This window comes from Pezoporus occidentalis, unplaced genomic scaffold, assembly GCF_034315485.1.
Source record: "Pezoporus occidentalis ecotype Australia unplaced genomic scaffold, CSIRO_AGI_Poc_V1 ctg97, whole genome shotgun sequence".
Lineage (NCBI taxonomy): Eukaryota > Metazoa > Chordata > Aves > Psittaciformes > Psittacidae > Pezoporus > Pezoporus occidentalis.
This window is the reverse complement of record NW_026916336.1, coordinates 146,265-166,722: the sequence shown is the minus strand read 5'-3', so window position 1 is coordinate 166,722 and position 20,458 is coordinate 146,265. Positions and strand designations below refer to the sequence as shown.

At 37.5% G+C, this 20,458-nt stretch overlaps 1 protein-coding gene across 15 annotated transcripts in view; it reads right to left on the bottom strand.

Annotated features, from left to right (window-relative positions):
* The window catches only part of COL24A1 (collagen type XXIV alpha 1 chain), a 159,128-nt gene that overhangs the window by 3,739 nt on the left and 134,931 nt on the right, over positions 1-20,458 (bottom strand). For 11 of the 15 annotated variants that reach the window (XM_062606484.1, XM_062606483.1, XM_062606489.1 and 8 more), the window contains 16 exons: positions 19,363-19,416; positions 18,335-18,388; positions 18,175-18,228; positions 17,752-17,805; positions 15,970-16,077; positions 13,420-13,527; positions 11,846-11,953; positions 11,705-11,758; positions 11,346-11,408; positions 10,087-10,140; positions 8,897-8,932; positions 3,875-3,910; positions 3,746-3,772; positions 2,562-2,627; positions 1,862-2,030; positions 377-486 (listed from right to left, as the gene is read on the bottom strand). In XM_062606484.1, coding sequence (XP_062462468.1) covers positions 377-486; positions 1,862-2,030; positions 2,562-2,627; positions 3,746-3,772; positions 3,875-3,910; positions 8,897-8,932; positions 10,087-10,140; positions 11,346-11,408; positions 11,705-11,758; positions 11,846-11,953; positions 13,420-13,527; positions 15,970-16,077; positions 17,752-17,805; positions 18,175-18,228; positions 18,335-18,388; positions 19,363-19,416 — 1,155 coding nt within the window. Of the gene's footprint in view, positions 1-376; positions 487-1,861; positions 2,031-2,561; positions 2,628-3,745; positions 3,790-3,874; positions 3,911-8,896; positions 8,933-10,086; positions 10,141-11,345; positions 11,409-11,704; positions 11,759-11,845; positions 11,954-13,419; positions 13,528-15,969; positions 16,078-17,751; positions 17,806-18,174; positions 18,229-18,334; positions 18,389-19,362; positions 19,417-20,458 lie in introns of those variants that run through there. The other 4 variants (XR_009962346.1, XM_062606494.1, XM_062606497.1 and 1 more) reach the window with 4 other exon arrangements.

The window sequence follows — 20,458 nt, the reverse complement described above, 5'->3', positions numbered from 1 at the left end:
AATTTTCTTCCTTCCCACTGCAATGACCTCAGCGTCTCTACAGTTAGCTGCCCTGAGTGATGAGTTACTAATGTAGCTTAGAAGCATTTCAGGCTTATTTTTATGCTTTGGATAAGAAAGTATAAGGCAAGCCAAAATAATTCTATCAACACAGAGGGTGAGTAAATGAAGTAAATGAACAAAGTGAGGGTTATACTAACATCTATTGTCTCCAGAAAATCTGTAACTTCTGTAACAGAATGCACAACATGTCCTTCCACAAAGATGCACATTGAAAAAAACCCTGAAGTCTAACATCTTTTCATGAGGTAAGTAAATAAGCATTCATTTGTTCAGAGTTCCAGTACAGATAAAGTCTTCGTGAAGCAATGCATACCTTTGTCACAGACAGTGGCGTTAAACATGTCTGACCACCTGCAGTGAAGTTGCAGAAAACTTCAATAGCATCAGAAGGACATCCAATATTTGGGTCTATCCAGTATTTTCCTTTTAGTATATATTCCAGATGGAAAATAGAACCAAAATATAATTGTTACTAAATAATTTACTAAAATATTAATGTTTTTTGGCAAGTATTAGGTATATCACCATAGCTTTACTAGGAAATTAAAGAAAAAAAAAACCAAGAAACTCTTTTCACTATTATAATTCTACTAATAACAGATACTGAGAAAAATTATCATAATCATTCAATTGTGATTACATAAATGATTTCTGAATACTGTCATGGTTTCAAAAATATTTTCTTTTTCTACAGCTACATAGTGAGAACAAACAGCTTTTCCAGTCTGCTCTTCCTGCACTGAAACTTAGCTTTTTTTTTTTTGTCTTTGTGCGTGGCTTTGCACAGAGAATATATTCAGGAACATAAAATACCAATCTAAGTTCTCTTGCTCTCACAGCATCTTGAAGAGCCTCCCTTTTCCCCATCAGACACTCCTACATAATCCAGTGATGGCAGTAAGGAGTATTTGTCATTGTGCATCCATGGGATTTGGTCCAGTAAAAGAAATGGGACACATGCAACTTAGATCAAGATTTAGCTTACCTTAATTTATGGTTAAATATAGGCGAGCCTGTGCTCTACAATTTCTATGTGGGTGTGTGTAATCCTCTGAAGTAGAGGACTGTGTCAGTGACCTCCGTGGTCCTAAAGGGCTGAGATTTATTTAGGAGAGCACAGTTCTAATAATGGTTAGGCTCATCTACTAGAGTCTTAAAGAACTGATCCATCCTTATATATGCCATAGAACAGTGACTGTCCTGTAATGTCTAACTTCATTTGCCATTTCCTCCTTAGCTTGCTAATGCTAATACTTGATAACAGGGATATGTACAGGTATTTATTATTTTATTAGCCAATCAGAAACTGAATTATGTCACAGTCTTAACATTACAGGTTTAAATACTTTTTTTATTTAAAATATGGATTCAGGATCTTCTGGGATACAACTGCCAGTGTATCTGACACTTGTACTGTATTGTATACAATTTTCTCATTAGGAATCTAGAATCTGATCCACACAGAGTTCATTGCAAGATTAGCCATAAATACTTGGGAAATCTTTAATCACTAAATTGGATTTAATTTCAAATTTTCTAGACACTTTTATTTACTTATACATATATGTATCTGTCTCTATTACTGATACACTATTAGCTAGCTACATACTTTCATCTTTAAAATTCAGAAATTTTATCTTAAATAAAGATAAAATGAAGATAGCTGTGACAGGCACACTGCCACAGAGCATGATAAAAAAAATCTACACATTACATTTTTAATGTAGAAAGTAAAACTTTGAAGCAACATATTCCAAACCCTACTTGTGTTCAATCTTTAATGAAAGTGGACACTTACCATCTGACACTTTATGTTCACAATTAAGCAAGTCCCTGCAGATGCGTGCTGGGTTATCCCGAGTGCCAAGAGGGTTCTTGATGCTGTGTAGTAAATTGCTAAGGTAGCGCAGCGTTTTGAATATCTCTGTGCTGTGATCTAGTAAAGTTACTTCAGTATTCTGGTATTTCTGCCAAGGGCCATTAGCAAATGCGTTACCACGAGGAAGTATCACAACAACAATATATGCAGTAAAAGTCAAATGGTCATTGAATAGCCAGAAAGAAGCAAAGTATTTATAACGCATGCAATCAGCCATATAAAAAAGGGTAAGAATAATATGTTCTAATAAAAAAAAAAAAAGTACGTTATTAAAATTATCAGAGCAGTGAAGTTAGAGACAGGCTAAGATCATGCAAATATATTATTATGACATGTTAACAGAAAAATGTGGATATAGGGTAAAAAAAGAATTTGCACATTTGTAAAGTATACTTAACAGTTTTAGATTTTGAACAGTGAAATCTACTCTTGCTGGTTTTCTGAACTTCAATTGTAACATACAAATCTCAGCATGTTTAGTCATATTCGACAGTAATTACTTGCTATACCTGCTTCATTTTAAATTAAGTCATTGTAAAGAATCCACGTTCTGTCCTCAAAAAAGAGAGTTCTAAATGCATTCCCTGTATGACAGTGTAAATACACTGAAATACATTACCTCCATCTGCAGTGCAGCATTTGACTCAATCAAAGCTTGAACAGCAGCATTGATGTCCACTTGTTTCTGGAAAAAACAAACACACACACCCCCCACCCCCCCCAACCCCACTTCAGAATATAGAAAGATGAACAGGAATACTCTAAAATACAGGTGGTAAATTCTTTGAGAACTGTAGTAACACACAGGATAGCTTCGTTATTTTGCCATTTTAGAAAATAATTCATTGTAAACACTTACTTTTAAAACAGGATCCTCCCTTCCAATTCCAAAGAATGAAAGCATGTGTACAGAAAAAGCATATTTAATTTTTATTAGCACCCCCATGCCCAATTTAATGATCATATTCCTGGAATCTAGAAAAAAGACACTGCAATAATTGCTACAGACTGATGTTCCTAGTTATTCCTCCCAGCCATTTAATTTATATCCTCAAGAAAACCAACCCAGGTAAATTGAATAGGTGTTAGTCCTTTACAGAGACACACACAAAGGATAATTTCAATCAGCCATCAGCAGCTGACAGACCGAAGTAGTCTTCATGATGCATGAACAAATACCAAGGCTGACAAACCAGCCTCTGAAGGAGGAAGCCAATGTGGGCTTCATTCTCACGCTTTGTATATATATACCAGACCCAGACAAGAGGTTAGGGTTTCATTTTTAAAGAATTAAGTCACCCACACAAACATCTAGTTCTTGCAGTTTGTTCTCAGGGGTGGGGCTTAAACCACAACACCAGATTACATATATTATGACATTTTTAGGACACTTCAGATATCGAGTCTGCCCTAACTGGCACAATCCTTTAACAAACTAAATCCGTGTGTGTGCATGTAGGGAGAATATCTGGACCAGAAATAGCACAAAATTTTCTGTTGTTATCTTTCAGACTGTTCAAATACAGATCAGGAGAAAAAACTTAGAGTGTGACAGAGTTAACCCATGTCAAAAATACGAGTATGTCCATGAGCATTGCCTGTTGAGGGCTCAACAGTATGCAGAACAGAACTGACAAGTGTAAGATGAAGGTTCAAAAAATGTATCACTGTAGTGATGGAAACTGTCGAAAATGTATTTGCATTTCATATGTAGCGATGGAATAAGCAGTGCATTTGAAGAGGGTCCTGATATTTTCACTTTCAAAAAAAAAAAAAGTAGATTAGGGTTGTGACAGAACTTACTCTGGGTCCTGGTGGTCCAGGTGGTCCCTGGAAGATGGGAGAAGCTAGATATTAGAGGCTTCATATGTACATAAAATGCAATTACAATGGGAAAAATATAGGCATGGGTTTTTTTGGGGGGGGACTTACAGGTGGCCCTGGCTGACCCTGAGGTCCCTGAGGCCCCTAGAAGAAATGGAGATAAAATGCAACAGTTATAGATTAACATCTCTCCTTCTACATTTATGTATTTTTTAAATCATAACATGCCACAATGCATACCAAGAAGATAACGTGATACAGACTTTGGTAAAGCTGTAGATCAGCAGTTACTATTGATAAAGTACTACACTCTGTTAACATACGAGTATTCCTGTCAGAATTGCTGGGTTGTTTGGTTACTTGTTACCCCAATTACTTCTGGTATTAAGGGAACATTAGAAGTCATACAACGTATTTAATATATAACGTGCTACACATTATGCCAGCATTATATGCATGTTGCCCATACAAGTACTACAAGGGATGAATGATCAGAAACGCATTGTAAAGTTAAGGGTAGCTGTAAAAAACTAACTGATCTGGTTTACTCCATAAGTGTCTACTAGGCATTTATTAGCTCAATTTTTTAGCAGTGTAATTTTTCACCTGAAACAGCTTGTGTTCACTGTGTTACTGTGATATTGAAGCTTCCTTCATAGTCAAGAATTTACAGCTTTATTTTCTCATCATAAGTAACATCATTTTTATGTGTAGGATGATGCAATGGGGAGGAGAGGAGGAGAAAGAACAGCCTCTTTTCCCTAGCCTACAGCGCCTACAATGCACAGTCTTCAATCTAAGTTTTAGGCTTGCTTCAGGGTTGGATATGGACCTTCCCCAAAATAATAACTCCATCCGAATTATCCTTTCTTTGAGCAGCTGCTCACACTAAGATGGTATGATTGAGTATTTATTAATATACAGTGATACTTATGTCACTATTAGATTCTCATCTTTAATCTCTATATACTCAAAGCCTCTAGGAGCTGCTGTAACATAAACTACTGTAAGAACAATGAAGAATAGGTGGCAGTGCCTTAATATCAGCAAAAGAGAAGGGATGAAAGGCATAGGCCAGATCTGCACCACGTAGTAGTAAAACCTTTTAACATAACCGAGTTAATTAAAGCAAAACATTCTTTAGCCAGTGCTGCTTGTGCCCATTATGTCAGCACAATAAACTGTTTCAGCAAAAGCCTTCCTACAGCAGTGTGGTCACACTAGTACCAACTCTCTGCCAAAAGAGAAATAATCTTATCTGACATGGTCATGCTGACAAATATTGCCAAACTGATGTAGTCAAAGAGGTATTAAGTTGTAAATCACTTAATATAGTAATGAGAAGTATTCCTGCTGTGAGATTTCCCAAGATCTGTGTGAGTGTCACTGCATGTTACGACTGCAGAACTTGGGCTGCGCTTCAAGCTGCCACCACCAAGGGCTGCTGGAAATGGCTAAAGAAAGACCAGAATCAATCTAACATTAATTCATGTATATTAAAAAAAAAAGATCTCAAAGCAGATAGGAGTGATTTACTTAAGTCACTGGGGTTGCAAATGTATCAGTTCTCAGGGAGAATACCAGCTGCATCTCAAAACAGATTTGTAAGGTAGAGTACATGGTAGGGACTGGGGAATGCATCTGTCAGAGGTTACAGTGACTTCCACAGCTGGACAAAGTAAGTGTGCCTGAACACCACTGGCCCTGGCCATGCCAGAGGGGCTCAGGTGCTGGACTGGGAAGGGTGTCATAAATGGGGGCCATCGTGTAATTCCTAGCACCAGATCTACACCAAACAAGGCTCTGCTTAGGGACTGCAAATAGCTTTGAGGCCAAGACCCACGCTTTCATATTCTTTGGAGAACTAGGGAGAATCAAACCTGAAGTGATTTTTGGGTGTTTAGTGAGATGGTCTTCTGATACTTAACCAAGATGACCATATAAGTCCATATAAGCAATATGGACTGTAAATGTTGTCAGCTTTCAACCAACATCTCCTGACCCTATTTATTTATGTTTCATCCACTTACACCTATATAAGGGACTCTAAGCCATTATTTAGGTAAATATTTACTGGTATTTTATAAAGACATTAATGATTAATGTTGGAAAATGGAAATAAAAAAAAGTAATTTTAGCATATTTAGTATAGAAATCCCTGGCAGTTCTGTGGCAAGTACCTAGCTTCCTTTGATCTGAGTTTGATTATTGCCCTGCTTGACATTTTCTTGGAAATCCTGTTACACCAACTAGGTTTCACAGAGCTAACCTGTTGTATGCCAGCTAGGAGGGCCAACCTCCGTAGTTAATTAATTGCACCAGCAACTCAGGTGCTGTTAGGTTGCTGGAGGATACAACTTCAGTCGCATGTGGATATATTACTGGACTGTCTGATCGTGCATTGTGAAGTATGTTTAGTATAAAATGAAAGAGTGGAAAAGAAACTTGAGAAATGAATTTGACAGTGTAAGGATATGTTTATCTTGGTTCAAGACTTAATTACGCAAATACCAAGTCAAGGGAAGGCACAAAATCTTCAACAGTTTGTCCCTAAGTAACCACTGCTCTCTGATGAATAGATGTCCTTGTTCTGAGTGCTGAGATTTAGACATGCCAGTGGATTTTTCAGATGACTGAATGCTTCAGTTAATATTCCATGTTCTTGGCATGTGTCACAGCTTTAAGACCCAAAAAGTCTTAGGACAAGAACAGTTCTAATTTATAGTGCTTTCTGTGATAGAACTGAATATTTTATAAATCAAAATCTGCACTGTTCCAATGAATTGAAGGTATTTTGCAAAGAGAAAAGTGATTTGTCTTGATTCACAATTAAGATGGTTAACAACAACATGAAGTAAGAAACTAGGTTTCCTCTTATTCTGAGATAGCAATTGCCTCACTGTCTCCTTGCCAATAAAGCCCATGTGAAAAAGAAAAGGTAAATATCGAATGCTATTTGTTAACTAGAGTTAACTACTTTTGGGAATATTACATTTCTTAAATGCTTTAAAAACTTCATAGGGCTGTATCAATTACTTTTAGAAGCCTTTAAAATAAAACTGTTGCAGAGCAGCACTTTTCATGGATCAAGTTAATTGCTAAATGTTTTACTGCAATGCATAGGGATTACCTTTACAAATCTACTTACTTTATCCTTTGATCACATTAGAAATCAAGTCGGAAAAGTGTAATTCCAGTCCATAACAACAAAAGTGGAGAATAGAACAGTTTGGTTTAGTATGCTCTTTGATTCTTTAATCACCCAATTTGATTGATTGCTAGTACAGAAGTTCAAAGGCCAACCCTCCCAGTCTTTTCTTACTACCGTGGAACCCTGGTTTTATATGCAGTGATCCATATGCTTAACTTTGGAAACATGAGCAATCCCAAGGACTTCCATATTTTCCATGACTTTTGAAATTTCCTAAGAAACAGAAAGTAGCTTCAGCAAAAATTATTAACATTAAGCTGACCACTTCAGTCATTTTGATGTTATGTCACCATATCTCATAGAGGGTAAAGCCTAATAACATTGTGCAACAGGCTGATACACAATGCAGTGTAGTAGCTGCCATTAATGATAGTAAATCTAAGATAAAAGATGATTATCCAATCTCCAGCACTGGATGTTTTCAAGATCTGGCTGAATAAAGCCCTGAGAAATGTAGTCTCATCTCAGAGCTGATTCTTTTAAACAGAAGGCTGGTCTACAAATGTCTTGAGATCCCTCACAACCTGGATTATTTTATGTATCTATATTATAATTCATTATGTGACATGCCATGAAATAAAAAGAAAATTAAGAAAATACACGCTTTCAGAAATGTCAGAACTCTGAAACAATATTCTAGAATATATTGCATGTTTTTCTAAATGTTTCAATCACAGTGATATGAATATTGAAAAATAATTTGGATTAAAATTCTTCAAGCTCAGTTTCTGCCTCTATGAATTTTTCTCCACAAATAGCTTATACAACCTGAACACAGTTCACCACTGACCTCAAGTAGGTTTCTCAGTGAATAAAAGGACATTTCTTCCTAGTCATGAACCCTGTATCTCCCTGACAGACTAAAAACTATAACTAAAACTTGGACTGCTACAGAAAAGTTAAAATCTTTATGATTCTAGGAAGAATGCCAATGTAAATTTTTAAGGTATAAATTTAAGCTTGGAATACACAGTTGGACGAAAATAATTTCCTCTCCTTTGTATCTGAAAATAGTTGGGAATAAATCTTTTCTTGGCTACATAATATAAACTAATGCCACTGTGTAAGATTTAAAATTAAACCTTCTTCTGAACACAGTTTTAGAAGATTAATTCATCTTGATGAATTCAATAACTTTTTTAGAAACTACTTCTTAAACACCAGTACCAATAATGGAAAGGGGTGTTTCTTGTTCACCATTCTGGATGGCTTTTATTATTAATTTTTTAACTGTCAGCATTTTTAGCTCTATGCTGTTATAGCAATTCTCATGGATAAACAGTAGAAAAAAAGACAGTTAAGATGGTTAACAGCAGCACAAATTAAGGAACCAGTTTGACTCTCATGGTCTCCAGAGCATTAGAATCAAAAAGGAAAGTTCCCCAAGACACGTGCAACAACAAGCCGAATTCCAAGCCTTAACTCTTTAAGCAATTTTGAATATTTCTGATACATTTTTTTTTTCCCAAAACTCTTATATGGCAGTTAGAACTGTACGCAGGTGGCTGCTAAAAGCAAAATATAAGAGAAATAAAATGATTTTAAATGAGGTAGGGTGATACAGATGTATGAACATGTGCATGCATGCTGTGCTGTGAGGCACTGGAGCACTGACCACAAATGAGATGAAGGATTTTTCTTCTGCATCTGAATTGGGTCAGATTTGGATTATGTGATGCTGTATGATCAGGGGCCATACTGCCTGACAGCATACAAACATTGGGCACATCTACATAAGTCAACTTGAACAAGAAAAGGACAGACTTCTGGCTCATGCTGCCAACTTTCAGGGCCAGCACTGTCCAGGAGCACAGCATGACTGGCTGACATTGACAGTATCCAAGAGTACGTTCAGTGTAACGCAGAAATAGTTTTTACACAGCCAAAAAAATGAAAGCACAAAAGTTGTTTCATCTTACCATTTCACCCCTTGTGCCCTTTTCACCTCTCAGTCCCTGTAAGAAAGAGAAGCTGTTAATCCAGTATGCTTTCTAACCGTCTAAGACTGAAACAAACAGATTAATGTCCATGGGTTATACTGCTCACATGAAAAGTCCAGTCTCATCTGTGGAAGTTTCTACAACTCTGGGGCTTTAATTTTCCTGTACTATTGGAAAACTAAATAACTTGAAAACATCTTGTAATTCCTACATGCGGAAAGCTGTTGTTTTCTTCAGATTGTAAATGTTTTTTTTTCTCAGTAATTTTATCTGTCAGTGTTCTCCCTATCAACTGGCTATATTCTCTACAATTTGATCTACTATGATTCATCAGTGCTACACCATCTTCAGAATAGAGATCAAAATTCTGTTCTCTCCATCACTGAAGAAATCCATTGTTTACATATCTGGCTTTATTACCCTATTAGTTCTTCACTCACAGTCACATCAGACACCGGTTTTCTGTCTCCATGGCATTTTTGGCTAGTTTTGCACTTAAACTGTGTTTCTGAACACAGGTACGATCTTATAGTTCTTCTCTGGAAGAACTGTGTGTCTTGATGGCAGCATTTCATAACACGGAGAAGTAATCTTCAGCTGTAATGCTTTCTTAATGATAATGCAAACTGTTACATTCAATATGAAGTCTATTAAAAGCCTTTATAAAGTATAGGCGATTTTGAAGTTTTCCTCTTGATGGGTATTGAAAAGAATGCAGCAAGTGCTGTCTTTTTCCCAACAAATGGGAAGAACAGTTTAATTGTAGAAAGAACATTTCCCTTCTCCTTTCTTTTTCACAGTAAATATTTCTATTTACTGATTTTATTGTACATTCCTGTTATTTTAATGATTATTAGCCCAAATCAACACAAAGAATAAGCTACATTGAAAGGGAGTGTGGATACTCTCTAGGTATGTCTAGATATGTATGCCTTTGTACTTACACATAAGGCCACTGCAATGACATTTCTGTTGTTTTTTGTAATTTTTTTCTCTTGTTTGTATTACAGATGCTGGAGTCACATATATTAGCTTACCAGCATGGTATAACATGAAGATGGTCCTGCTAGTTGTTGTTTGCAAATAGAAAGATGGGAATGCTTCAAGCTGCAAACCCGAGGACTAAAAGTAAGGGTAGGGGAATTATGTAAAAGAGAAGGGAAACTTACAGGCCTGCCGGTTGGGCCTGTTACGCCTTCTTGACCAACAGGGCCAATATATCCCTGTAAACAAGCAAAAAATTTATTAGTTTGCTATGTTTTCAAAATGAAGAAAATCCTCATGACGTGCCCTGGTTTGAAGTAGCTCAGCACACAGCCCCGGCAAACAGCCAAAAGATCATGGTGATATCCTCTTTCTGAATATTGAGTGTACATTGCTACAAAATCAGCAAGGTAATTATTTTAATAACTAGTAATAGTGGTGCATGGAAAGCCACACACATTCTTTTACGTGAAAGTCAATGCACTAAAAACAATGGAAACTAACTACTCTGATTACCAAAGACCACATATTTATTGAGCTACAATCAACTGAATCTTGAGCTGTATCATTGCCCACAAGTAATCGTGTAAGGCTGCCAGTAAGTGCTGCTAAAATGTGACTTTCTTGTTCCATTTCACATAGAGGAAACGGCTCATTTCCAGTGTTTATTTGCATAGGAATGCTTCGAAGAAAAGAAAAAGTAGCTATTAGAACAGGCCCCTAAAGCTGCTACTCTGCATCTCGTTAACTGAACTGGTTCACTTCTTTGATGGCAACGGCAGCAGCGAGAGAAGAACATTTTCAAGTAAGGCCTTCCAGGCTACAACCTTTCACTCTGTGCTGTAAAAGCTGGATGCAAACTCCCCAGTATTACAAAATGCTGAAGATCCTTCCACATTTTTGCTGAACAGCACAGTAGAAAGTAATGAAGAAGGTGTAATAAAGAACAAGCTAATGCAGATTAGTAACTGTATAGATAAAAAAGAAAATATTTGTTAAAAAAAGACTACCTATTACTCAAGAATGCCTGAGCACCTCTCTTTCTTGTTGCAGGCAAAGTCTGACCCTTCTCTCTTTTGCTGTAGGACAGAGTTACATGATCAGCATTGTTGCCAGTAAGAAGAATTTTCAACCCCAACAGGCAAAGATATGACAGCGATAAGGATACTTGGGTAGATGAAATTACACTAGGAGAGCCACACTTTGTCAGCAGGGCTTGCTTTTTCCCTTTAGGAGCTCAGCTCTGCTTGTGTACTGTACCCATGCTACAACCACAGCAGTGTTGCAGTGCAAGCAAAGGGCTTCTAGTGGAGTCATAGTCTTAAAGAGAAAGGTTTGGTTAGAAGGTTCCAGCTTTGTTAATTAAAATAAAAAAAAAATTAATAAAAACATGTGCCACTTGCAAGCCATCCTGACCATCTCTTTCATGAAGTGAAACACTTACAACTTGGCCTGTTGGACCTTTTGGGCCCAGAATTCCAACTAAGCCAATGTCCCCTGCAGGACCCTGAAAATGCAAAGGAACAGTTTAATCAGACATGAACATTACCTATCCACTTGTTTCAATCTCTTGTAATCAGTGAAAGGAAGATAATTTCTAAGAACAGTATCAGCGAAAATACCAAAGCACACTGACCCTAAATGTCTGTCCTTAGGCACAGGGTACACAGTTCTGCCTACAATATTCCAACAGTTCAGATAGATTTTGAACAAATTATCATTAAAGCTGATTAACTGGATGATTTCCTAATGCTCTCATTCTGTAAATGGCTTAAGATCTAACAGAAAAGAATAAGCACATACTTTTGGACCTGGGAATCCTTGAAACCCCATTAAACCTCGCTCTCCATCTTCTCCCTGTAAAAGGATCAGGTATCCTTACTATTAGTTCAAGTTGGTAACTCTTGGACTACTTGTTTTGCATAAGCAGCTGTGATTACTTACAGCTGGTCCTTTCAGTCCACCATCTCCTGCTTGTCCTTGATCACCTTGTGATCCTGGAAAGCCTCTTTTGCCTCGCTTTCCTGGATGACCCAGAAGCCCTTTCTCACCCTGTCAATAGGAAGACAACATATCCATTATTACAATTATGCCAGTTACAAATGTTAAAGATAAGACTACTGGTAGAAGTGTGGATCACGGTTTATCTTTAAGAAATAGACCTACTCCACTAATTTGATTTCCATCATGAATGTTTTCAATAATTATACATTCACTAAAATGTAAATGTGACTTGATTGTTCCTTGACTTGGAAACATAGAAAACTCACACATGTCAGATCATTTCCAGTATGGTGTCGCCCTGTGTAAGCACTCAAATTCACAAAATGAAATACAGAACAGGCAGGTTAGAATTACATTTAGAAAGTAATCCTCTGAGCAAGGCACAGTGTTTGTGGAACTCCTTCCTGTTAGACTAAAAGTTTACATCAATTCAAACGGAAACTAGAGAAGCTCATGCAAGAAGAATCCTCTGAAGACTATCAAATACATAGAAACCATTGCCTAGCTCAGAAGGTTACTGAGCTGCAATTAAGGCTGTGAATATACACTTTTCATTCTTGCTTTGTGCTTATGCTCTTTCTTAGGCATTACCTTTATGCTCTGACAAATACACACTTTTGGCCTGACTCAGTATGTCCAATCTTGACACTTAATTTGCACTATGTAGTAACAGTTTTCCCTCATCGCATCTATTTCTTATCTTTTTCAGACTGCAAGCATTTCTTAGCAGGAACTACCTCCTACAGCTCATTGTCTAGACAAAGGAGTAAAACCCAGACCAGGATCACTGGCAATAAACACTGCAAGTAGGGAATACAGTTTATATTAAAATATTTTCATGAAAAGATGACAAAGACAATATTTCCCTCCCCCAGTTTTCAAGTGAATGAAGATTTTAAGAAACTGCTTACCAAGAAAATCTCAGAGAGCACTGCAAATTATGCTTTTAGATGAAAAAGCCTGTTCTAAATGGAGAAAATGATCTTTAATGTTGCATTCTTTGCTTTCTTTACCACTGACATAAGTCTAATTAATATCAGGTTAGACTGATGTCAGGTACCTGGAATTCCCTGGAAAATGGAGCACTCTCAAAGGTTTTTCTTTTTGACAGGGCTAAACAGTTTTAAGTCCTGTGTAAATGGATGTCCCAGACACACTTGTTAGGCTTGAAATTACAGTACTTTTCTGCTAATACATGTTCAAATCATCCAAACTGTTCTAGTATTACCTAAGTTTAAAAAGAAAAGTCAGGAAACATCTGGCCCTAAAGCTTTGAGTGAATATACATTTGAATGGCATCTAGAGATGGGAATAGCATCCAGATGGATGGGACCTCTGTTCTCCAGTTACAATTCATAGAAGTGAGGTCAGCAAAATTTGCAGCCTTAACCTTCAAACAAGTTCTAATGTCAGTTACTTATATGATTAATAGTAGCACGGTGGCTCCACAATCACTGGAAGACTAAACAATATTAGTAATACTGTATTTAAACAAAAAGATCCCATGTGTGTACCTTTAGTCCAGGTGCTCCCATGGGCCCTGGCATGCCTGGCAATCCCTTGGGACCTCGAGCTCCAGGATAACCTGCCAGACCTGGCAAGCCTGAGTTTCCTTTATTACCCTTAACAAATGGAAAAGAATTGATTACAAGCAGAATAGCCAGACATGTTTTTTCATTGTGTGTGAAAACAGGAACATAACATAAAAATCAAAGCCAGTTAATACTTTCTGTATACATGGATATACATTTACTGTACATGAAAATATATGGAAAGGCAATGAACAGCAGTAACATCTTGATTTCTACTAATATTCCAAAAGCATAACCCCATCACACTTTGCAACAAAGCTACATGTTCTTTAACTGTGGCATGGACTGAAGTTTCTGAAGAGTCAAGTTATTATAGTTTAGCAAATCACTGACTGTCAGCAAAGCAGATACCACAGCCCACTGCAATTGCTCAGTTCAGTCTCATCTTAAACCTTGTTCTGCCTTACTGTAAATATAGCCTGACATCAATTCTGTGGGATCACCTACCTAGACCTTGAAAGGCTGCTGAGAACATTCAAGAAAATGAGTTACCTCTTTGAGCTTATGCAAAGCACCCTCCTCAAGAGGAACAGCTGCCCAGTTGGATCACCAGTTTAAGTACCAGTGACCTAGAAAGAGTAAGAAAATCTTCTGCCCACAGTAGTTGCGCATTCAAGTATATATGGAAGCACTCGCATACTAGTGACGACTGCTTTCACCTCCCACAGGGAATCATATAGAACAGTTTATGTGAGACCTGATTTTTTTTCCCCAGACCTGAACATTTGCATGTTCAGATTAATAGCCATTAGCACTGATTGCTATTTCTTTTCCAGCTCTCTGTGGAAATATGCAGGAAGAGAATACTAATCTCAGTTACAGAAGATGACTCCTTGAGATGGTTCTTGGTAAAGTATTGGTGAGGTCTGAGGATTCTGAGCTTACAATAAGGAGCTCCTTCTGATGAAAACAAGATGCTGAATTAATTCATAACAGGTGGGCTGAGATTCACAGTATTAATTTTTTCAAGGAACTCCACATCAAGAAACAAAATGAGAGTACCTTCCCACAGAAATGTTCAAATGTTTGTAAATATCAGACCTACAGATAATATTAGTATGGCTGTGTACACTCTGTATGGATTCATACAAAATAACTTTACCACATTAAGAAAGACCAAAACATTTATTACAAATATGCATGAGAACGTCACACTATAAACACAAGAAACTATTTTTAATGAAAAAACATGTTTACTGAGTACATGGAGTTAAGCCAATTTTGACATGTTAAGAAAAACAAAATTGCTGCCATCCAAATGAATGCTTCTGTGATGTCATTTAGCAGAAACATACATACATAGATATATATTTTTCTTGTTTCATATGACATTCAGTTAAGCATTCATAGAAATAAAAGTTACATGACACAGGATTTTTATATTAAATGCGATTTTCAGGGCTTTGAAAATGGTACTGTGGCTTACAGCCTGATGGACTGATAAACTTACATAGCAAAAGTTCTGTTCTTTTTACTCACTGTGACAAAAATCAGTTACAAGCCTCTCTTTATTACAATTTATAATGCTAATATATATTGTTAATATGGAGTAGTGGAGTCTACTTTTAATACGAAAGATGACATTTTGAGTGAAAGGCAAAAATGTGAGTATTCTTTGGGGTGACACTCCTAAATCCAATTCCAAAGAATTTCAATTACTTGGAAGAGGTTCTGTAGGACTTTATCTGAAACTGGAGAGGCTTGAACAGGGTACATCTGCCCCCTACGGGTAACTTGTTTCATTTTCTCTTTGTTCAACCAGGCAGGAAATTTATACTTGTGTCTCATTTGGCACCTTGAGTAATTCCTGACACCAAATCTAACTTGGCATCTTTTTAAAACAATGAATTGTCCATCTAACTAGAACTACTTGGAACCAATTTGATCAGACTTTCAACAACAAGAACAACTAAAGGAATTTTCTCCCTCCTCTGTGGAGCGAGTAAGCAGAGATGTGTCATTGCTCCCAGAAGTAGCAGGTCACAGCAAAGAACAGAAAGATGAAAAACCTGCTTCCAAAAATGCTTCCAGATAGCTCAGGTACCTGATACTCTTTTTCACTGGTTTTGTGCAAACCTTCAGAATCGCTTCGGTAGAGAGACATAGGTTAGAAATTCAATGACAGTAAGGAAAATGTGGGATTCTCTCTCAGCCTGAGAGGAGACACTCTCAGCTGGGACCTACAGCTTTTTCAGGAACAAAGCTGTGAAGCTTCTCTGATTAAGAAAACACTTTCACTTAGCTCCAGTTACTACTAATAAATGCTACTGAAATAGTTGCTCTCCCAGCACACATCCCTTATGCTAATTTTATATCCTAGCCAGAAAAAAAAAAGAGAAGAAAACAAAATAACTGGTCTCGTTTTCAAGATACACAGGGAACTGAAAATTGTTCCTTCTTCTTAAACACAGTAACCTTAGAAAATTTGTAAAGTAAAATGACATAAAGAGAGGTATGTAGAAAGCAACCTACCTTCAGGCCAGGCATCCCTGACAGCCCAGGCTTGCCTGGGTTCCCAGGAACACCTTCTGGTCCAGGATACCCGACTGCTCCTTTTTTCCCTGCTGGCCCTAGTTTTCCCTTAAAAGAAATTCAAATCAAATATAGCACTGTTGGCACTCTTCATTTTCACCACCACAGAACTAGATTTTAGTCACAGTATTTCCTAAACCCTACATAATAACAGACCCAGTGAATGAATACTTGCAGAAGGAGCTCCGAGTTAGGATGAGCTCTGAGTTTGGTTTAAAATGCTATTGGCTTCACCTTAAACTTGGTGTGTTGTGGGATTTGAGCAACCTCAGCTGAAACTCTGGGGCTGATCCCTCTGTGTACCAGGCCTGGAAGATGGCTGAGTGTTGATTCTTAAACTGAAGCAAGGAAACCTGACAAAGTAATCTATTTATCCCTTTAAAAAAAAAACAACCACATACCTTTTCAGCTTTTATTTTACTAGATACTCTGTCCTGTACATCTGGAAATTGATGCTATCCAAATTTGAACATATTAAAAAGAGCGCATGCAAACTCCTAACAAAGCAAGTTTGTGCTAACTGTTGCTACACTTGTATGAAAAAGCCTCATGTCACATCCATCACAGGGCAGTGATTTTTTCTTTACAATTATTTCCCTTTAGACTGATAATACACTATATCTTGAGGGGCTTGGAGTTATGCAAGTATCTCTGCATGAATGAGTTTCTCAGCAATTTAAAGTATGCTAACTACAACACATCTTGTTTGAAAAGGTACCGTTAACAACTGCCATACAGAATATAAGAACCATACCATCTTAATCTTATTTCTAACTTCTGGTTGCTCAAGTATCTTGCACTTGGGATGTGCTTGGAAACTTCCTCAACTTCTAGTTTTAACTGTCTTCTCCTGCTCACTTCTCGTATGTCTTGCCTTTCCCTCTTTTCCTTTGTCTGCTGAATGACACACTCCCTGCAGTCCCTCAGAGGAAAGAGCTGAGTATTTACAAAGGACAGTTTTGTCCTTGCTTTAAAAAGGCTCTTTTTGCTCTCTGCCCAGCAGGTACAAGCTCTGTAAAGCAGCTGTGTTTCTCTGGTTACTGACAATGTTTTTATGTGAGGTAGTAGAAGTTATTTACAATACATGCTTGTGTTGTACTACTTATTAGGGGACCAAAATAGCCTTGATGCATTTTGTTCTTGGTTATGTTTACAGAACACCTACTGCTTCCCGCTCTTTCTTTTCCCTGAGGGAGAATGGGATGCAAGTCAGCTTCCCTACAGTAACTCAAGAAAGGACATGAAAAATTTCATCCCAAGGCAAGCAAGAGAAAGGAGTAAAACTGAAGGGATTTGCCAGCCATATCCATCACGGACATATGGATCCAGGCTTCTGTAGGCTGCAGCTGTTCAAAGAACTGATGGGAGCCAGGAGGGAACAGCAGTACAGATCTGTGCAATATAGTGGGACAACTTCCACATGGGCTACAGGTCATGTGCAAAATGACCTAATCAAGTAACTTTACAAGTGGGGAGGATCGTGGTATATTAGCTGCTCTTTGCTTCTATGTGCTGTGTAATCAAATCGAATTCAATGCGATTTAGCGCAGTTTCGAAAATTACTTTGTATTTTCACAAGGGTTTCTTTACATTTCCTGAACACTAAGAAGGCTCTTTCGAGTGAGTGCAAGACCTTCTGGTACCACTGGCATGACTCAATTTTGGTTTTATTAGCTGTTATTTTCTTTGTTTTATAACCTGAAGACAAAATCTATTACTTACAGGAATTCCAGGTTTGCCTGCTTGACCCATTGCTCCTTTCTTCCCTGTGGGTCCCTAAAAGTTACAAATACTTGTGAGCTGACAAATGTCAACAGAGTTGCACTATGAAACTTCTCAAACGAAATGTCTCATTTAAGTTGCAATTGCAACTGGTATTGCAAGAACACTTCTCAAAAGCCAATGAAAATGACCCCATGAGAGAATATAAAATGCTTTGGGCAATTTTCGGCACACCACCAAGATGAACTACTATTTCTAAAGGAAAAGATTTGGTCTTTGATACTTTTCATTACTTGCTCTGTAAAGGAAACCCAAAACACCAAGTTTTAGCCTTATATAACAGTTTTCCAAGGATAGTCAGCAAACAGCAAAAACATAAAAATTCCAGTTAAGTACAGTTTTGCTTTACTTTTTTCTACTTACTTCTGAACCTCTTTCTCCTTTTGGTCCTTGCTCTCCCAAGTCACCTGGCTCTCCCTTTGGAAAGAACATATATTAAATAAATAAAGAGAATCATGCGAATACAGCTAAACACACATTTGCAACAGCCAATAGAGAAATCTCACTTGTTTGAAACACTTACTGGAGGCCCCTGCTGTCCAATAGGTCCTCTAAGCCCTGGAAGACCTACAGGACCCTGGGAAGCAGAAAAAATAGCATATTGCAATACAAGCAACTCAGGATATCACACTTGGCAAGCTACAGATTTCCTTGTAAAGGCCATCTTGAGAGGTTCTGGGTGGCCTGAGCTTCCTAACGTGACCTAGATAAAGTATGCTCAGCTCTCCTGACATCAGACCTTAGGAACTACATATTGTTTAAACATTTCTGCACTTCTGAAAGCATAGATTGTATCCATTTCATTGATTTATTACTGTGTCTATCTTTATTATCTGTGTAACTTAAAGAGGATGTTCCATGTCAAGGGCTGTCTCTTTCATACTTCAGCAAACAAATCATTATCAGTGATTATTGTGATTAGTTACAATCCAATTTGTCTATGCTAAAAGGCTGAATACGCTTCATGAATAATTATTAGGCTTAGCTCTACAATGAAATAGTGCTTAAAATTCAGAGAAAAATGTTAATTCATTCAGTATTACAGAACCACATAATTGTTTAGGTAGGAAAGACCAGGTAGAAAAGGTTGTGCAGGAACATGCCGTTAGATTTTGAGCATTTCCAGAGATGGAGACTCCATAACCTCTCCGGGCAGCCTGTTCTGGTGCTCAGTCATCCTCACAGTGAAAACTGCTTTCTTGTGTTCAAAAGGAATTTCATGTGTTTCACTGTTGAGCCCTTTGCCTCGACTTGACCTGAAACTGGACACTACTGGGACAAGTCTGACTCTTTCATTTTCATTCCCTCTCATCAGGTATTTCTAAACATTAAAACCACCTAAGGCTTCTCTTCTCCAGCTCGTAAATCCTAGCTTCTTCCCAGCAACTTCTCCTCCTAAGAAAGATGCTCCAATGTGTTCAACAAGCTCACCAGAGCAGTGAAGCACAATTTCTGCACACTTATGAGATAAGATGATACTTCTGCTACATTATGTATGCATAGCATGCCATGTTCAAATAAAAAGAATAAAGCAGGAGGCATTAGCATTACCTTGTAACCCTCATCACCAGGTTCTCCTCTGTCTCCACGTTCACCACTAGGGCCCTTGAAAGAAAATCAGAGAAAAATGTAACAGCTGAACTAACACTCTAATGAAATACAAAAAAGAAGATGGGATTTCTCTCAAAACAGACTAACCAGTAAGACAGAATTGAGGATTACAAATACTAAAGTTAGCTTCTCCTAAGGAATAAACATTCCTCTTTTTTCTAAACAAAATGCACTGCAGTCAGACAGTAGCCACTGTCTGAAGTATTTTGTAACCGAAGACTGGAATCTTGAAAATAGATCTAACGTGAGCATAAATGAAACAGGAGTATTGACCTCAGTATGACTTCTCCAGGTTTGTACCCATATGTATGATATCTGAACTAAAAAAATCTTCATAAATAAATGAAGAAACTTTGTTTTTAAGACATGCAAGGAAAAATCTTCTACGGATTCTGTAAGTTAACCCATGAAAACTTGGGTTCTTTTGTGAAATCACTTGCTTCTGACATACTCAGAATCTGCTTTAATTTTGAATTTTGTCCTAATAAAAAGGTAATCTCAATTCCTCGTCATGCTTTGCACATATAAGAACTGCACAGGAGCAGCAGGAATAGAATGATTTTTCTGAGTCACATGGTACTTCCTGCTTCATTCAGACACCTCACTAGCTCTACTTCAGGGAAATGCTCTTACTCCAGTCTCGCAAGAAATGGGACTTTTCCCCAGAATTTTAACTCTCATTGCAGCAAATCTCAGTCAAAGGAAATGTAATGGGATAGGAAGTCATGCCCACAGGAAGTAAGAATGGCCAAGACTTTCCAAAAGACATCCAGCCAAACATTAGGCGAAGTAATAAGGGATTGGTTTCCCACCTGTCTTAAGTAAAAGCATATAATGAAAAATTGGCCAGGCATCACTAACTGCAGTGTATCTTTTACAGTTCATAAATTAATAGACTAGCCACTTCTAGGGCATATTCACCAATAGATGTTATTATGCAATTGTCTGTATACTCTCCAAGGTTTCAGCAGGCTCATGTCATGTTTCCTAAAGGGAATCCATAAGGTGGAAAGGCCCTGCTTGCAGTATTTGTGCA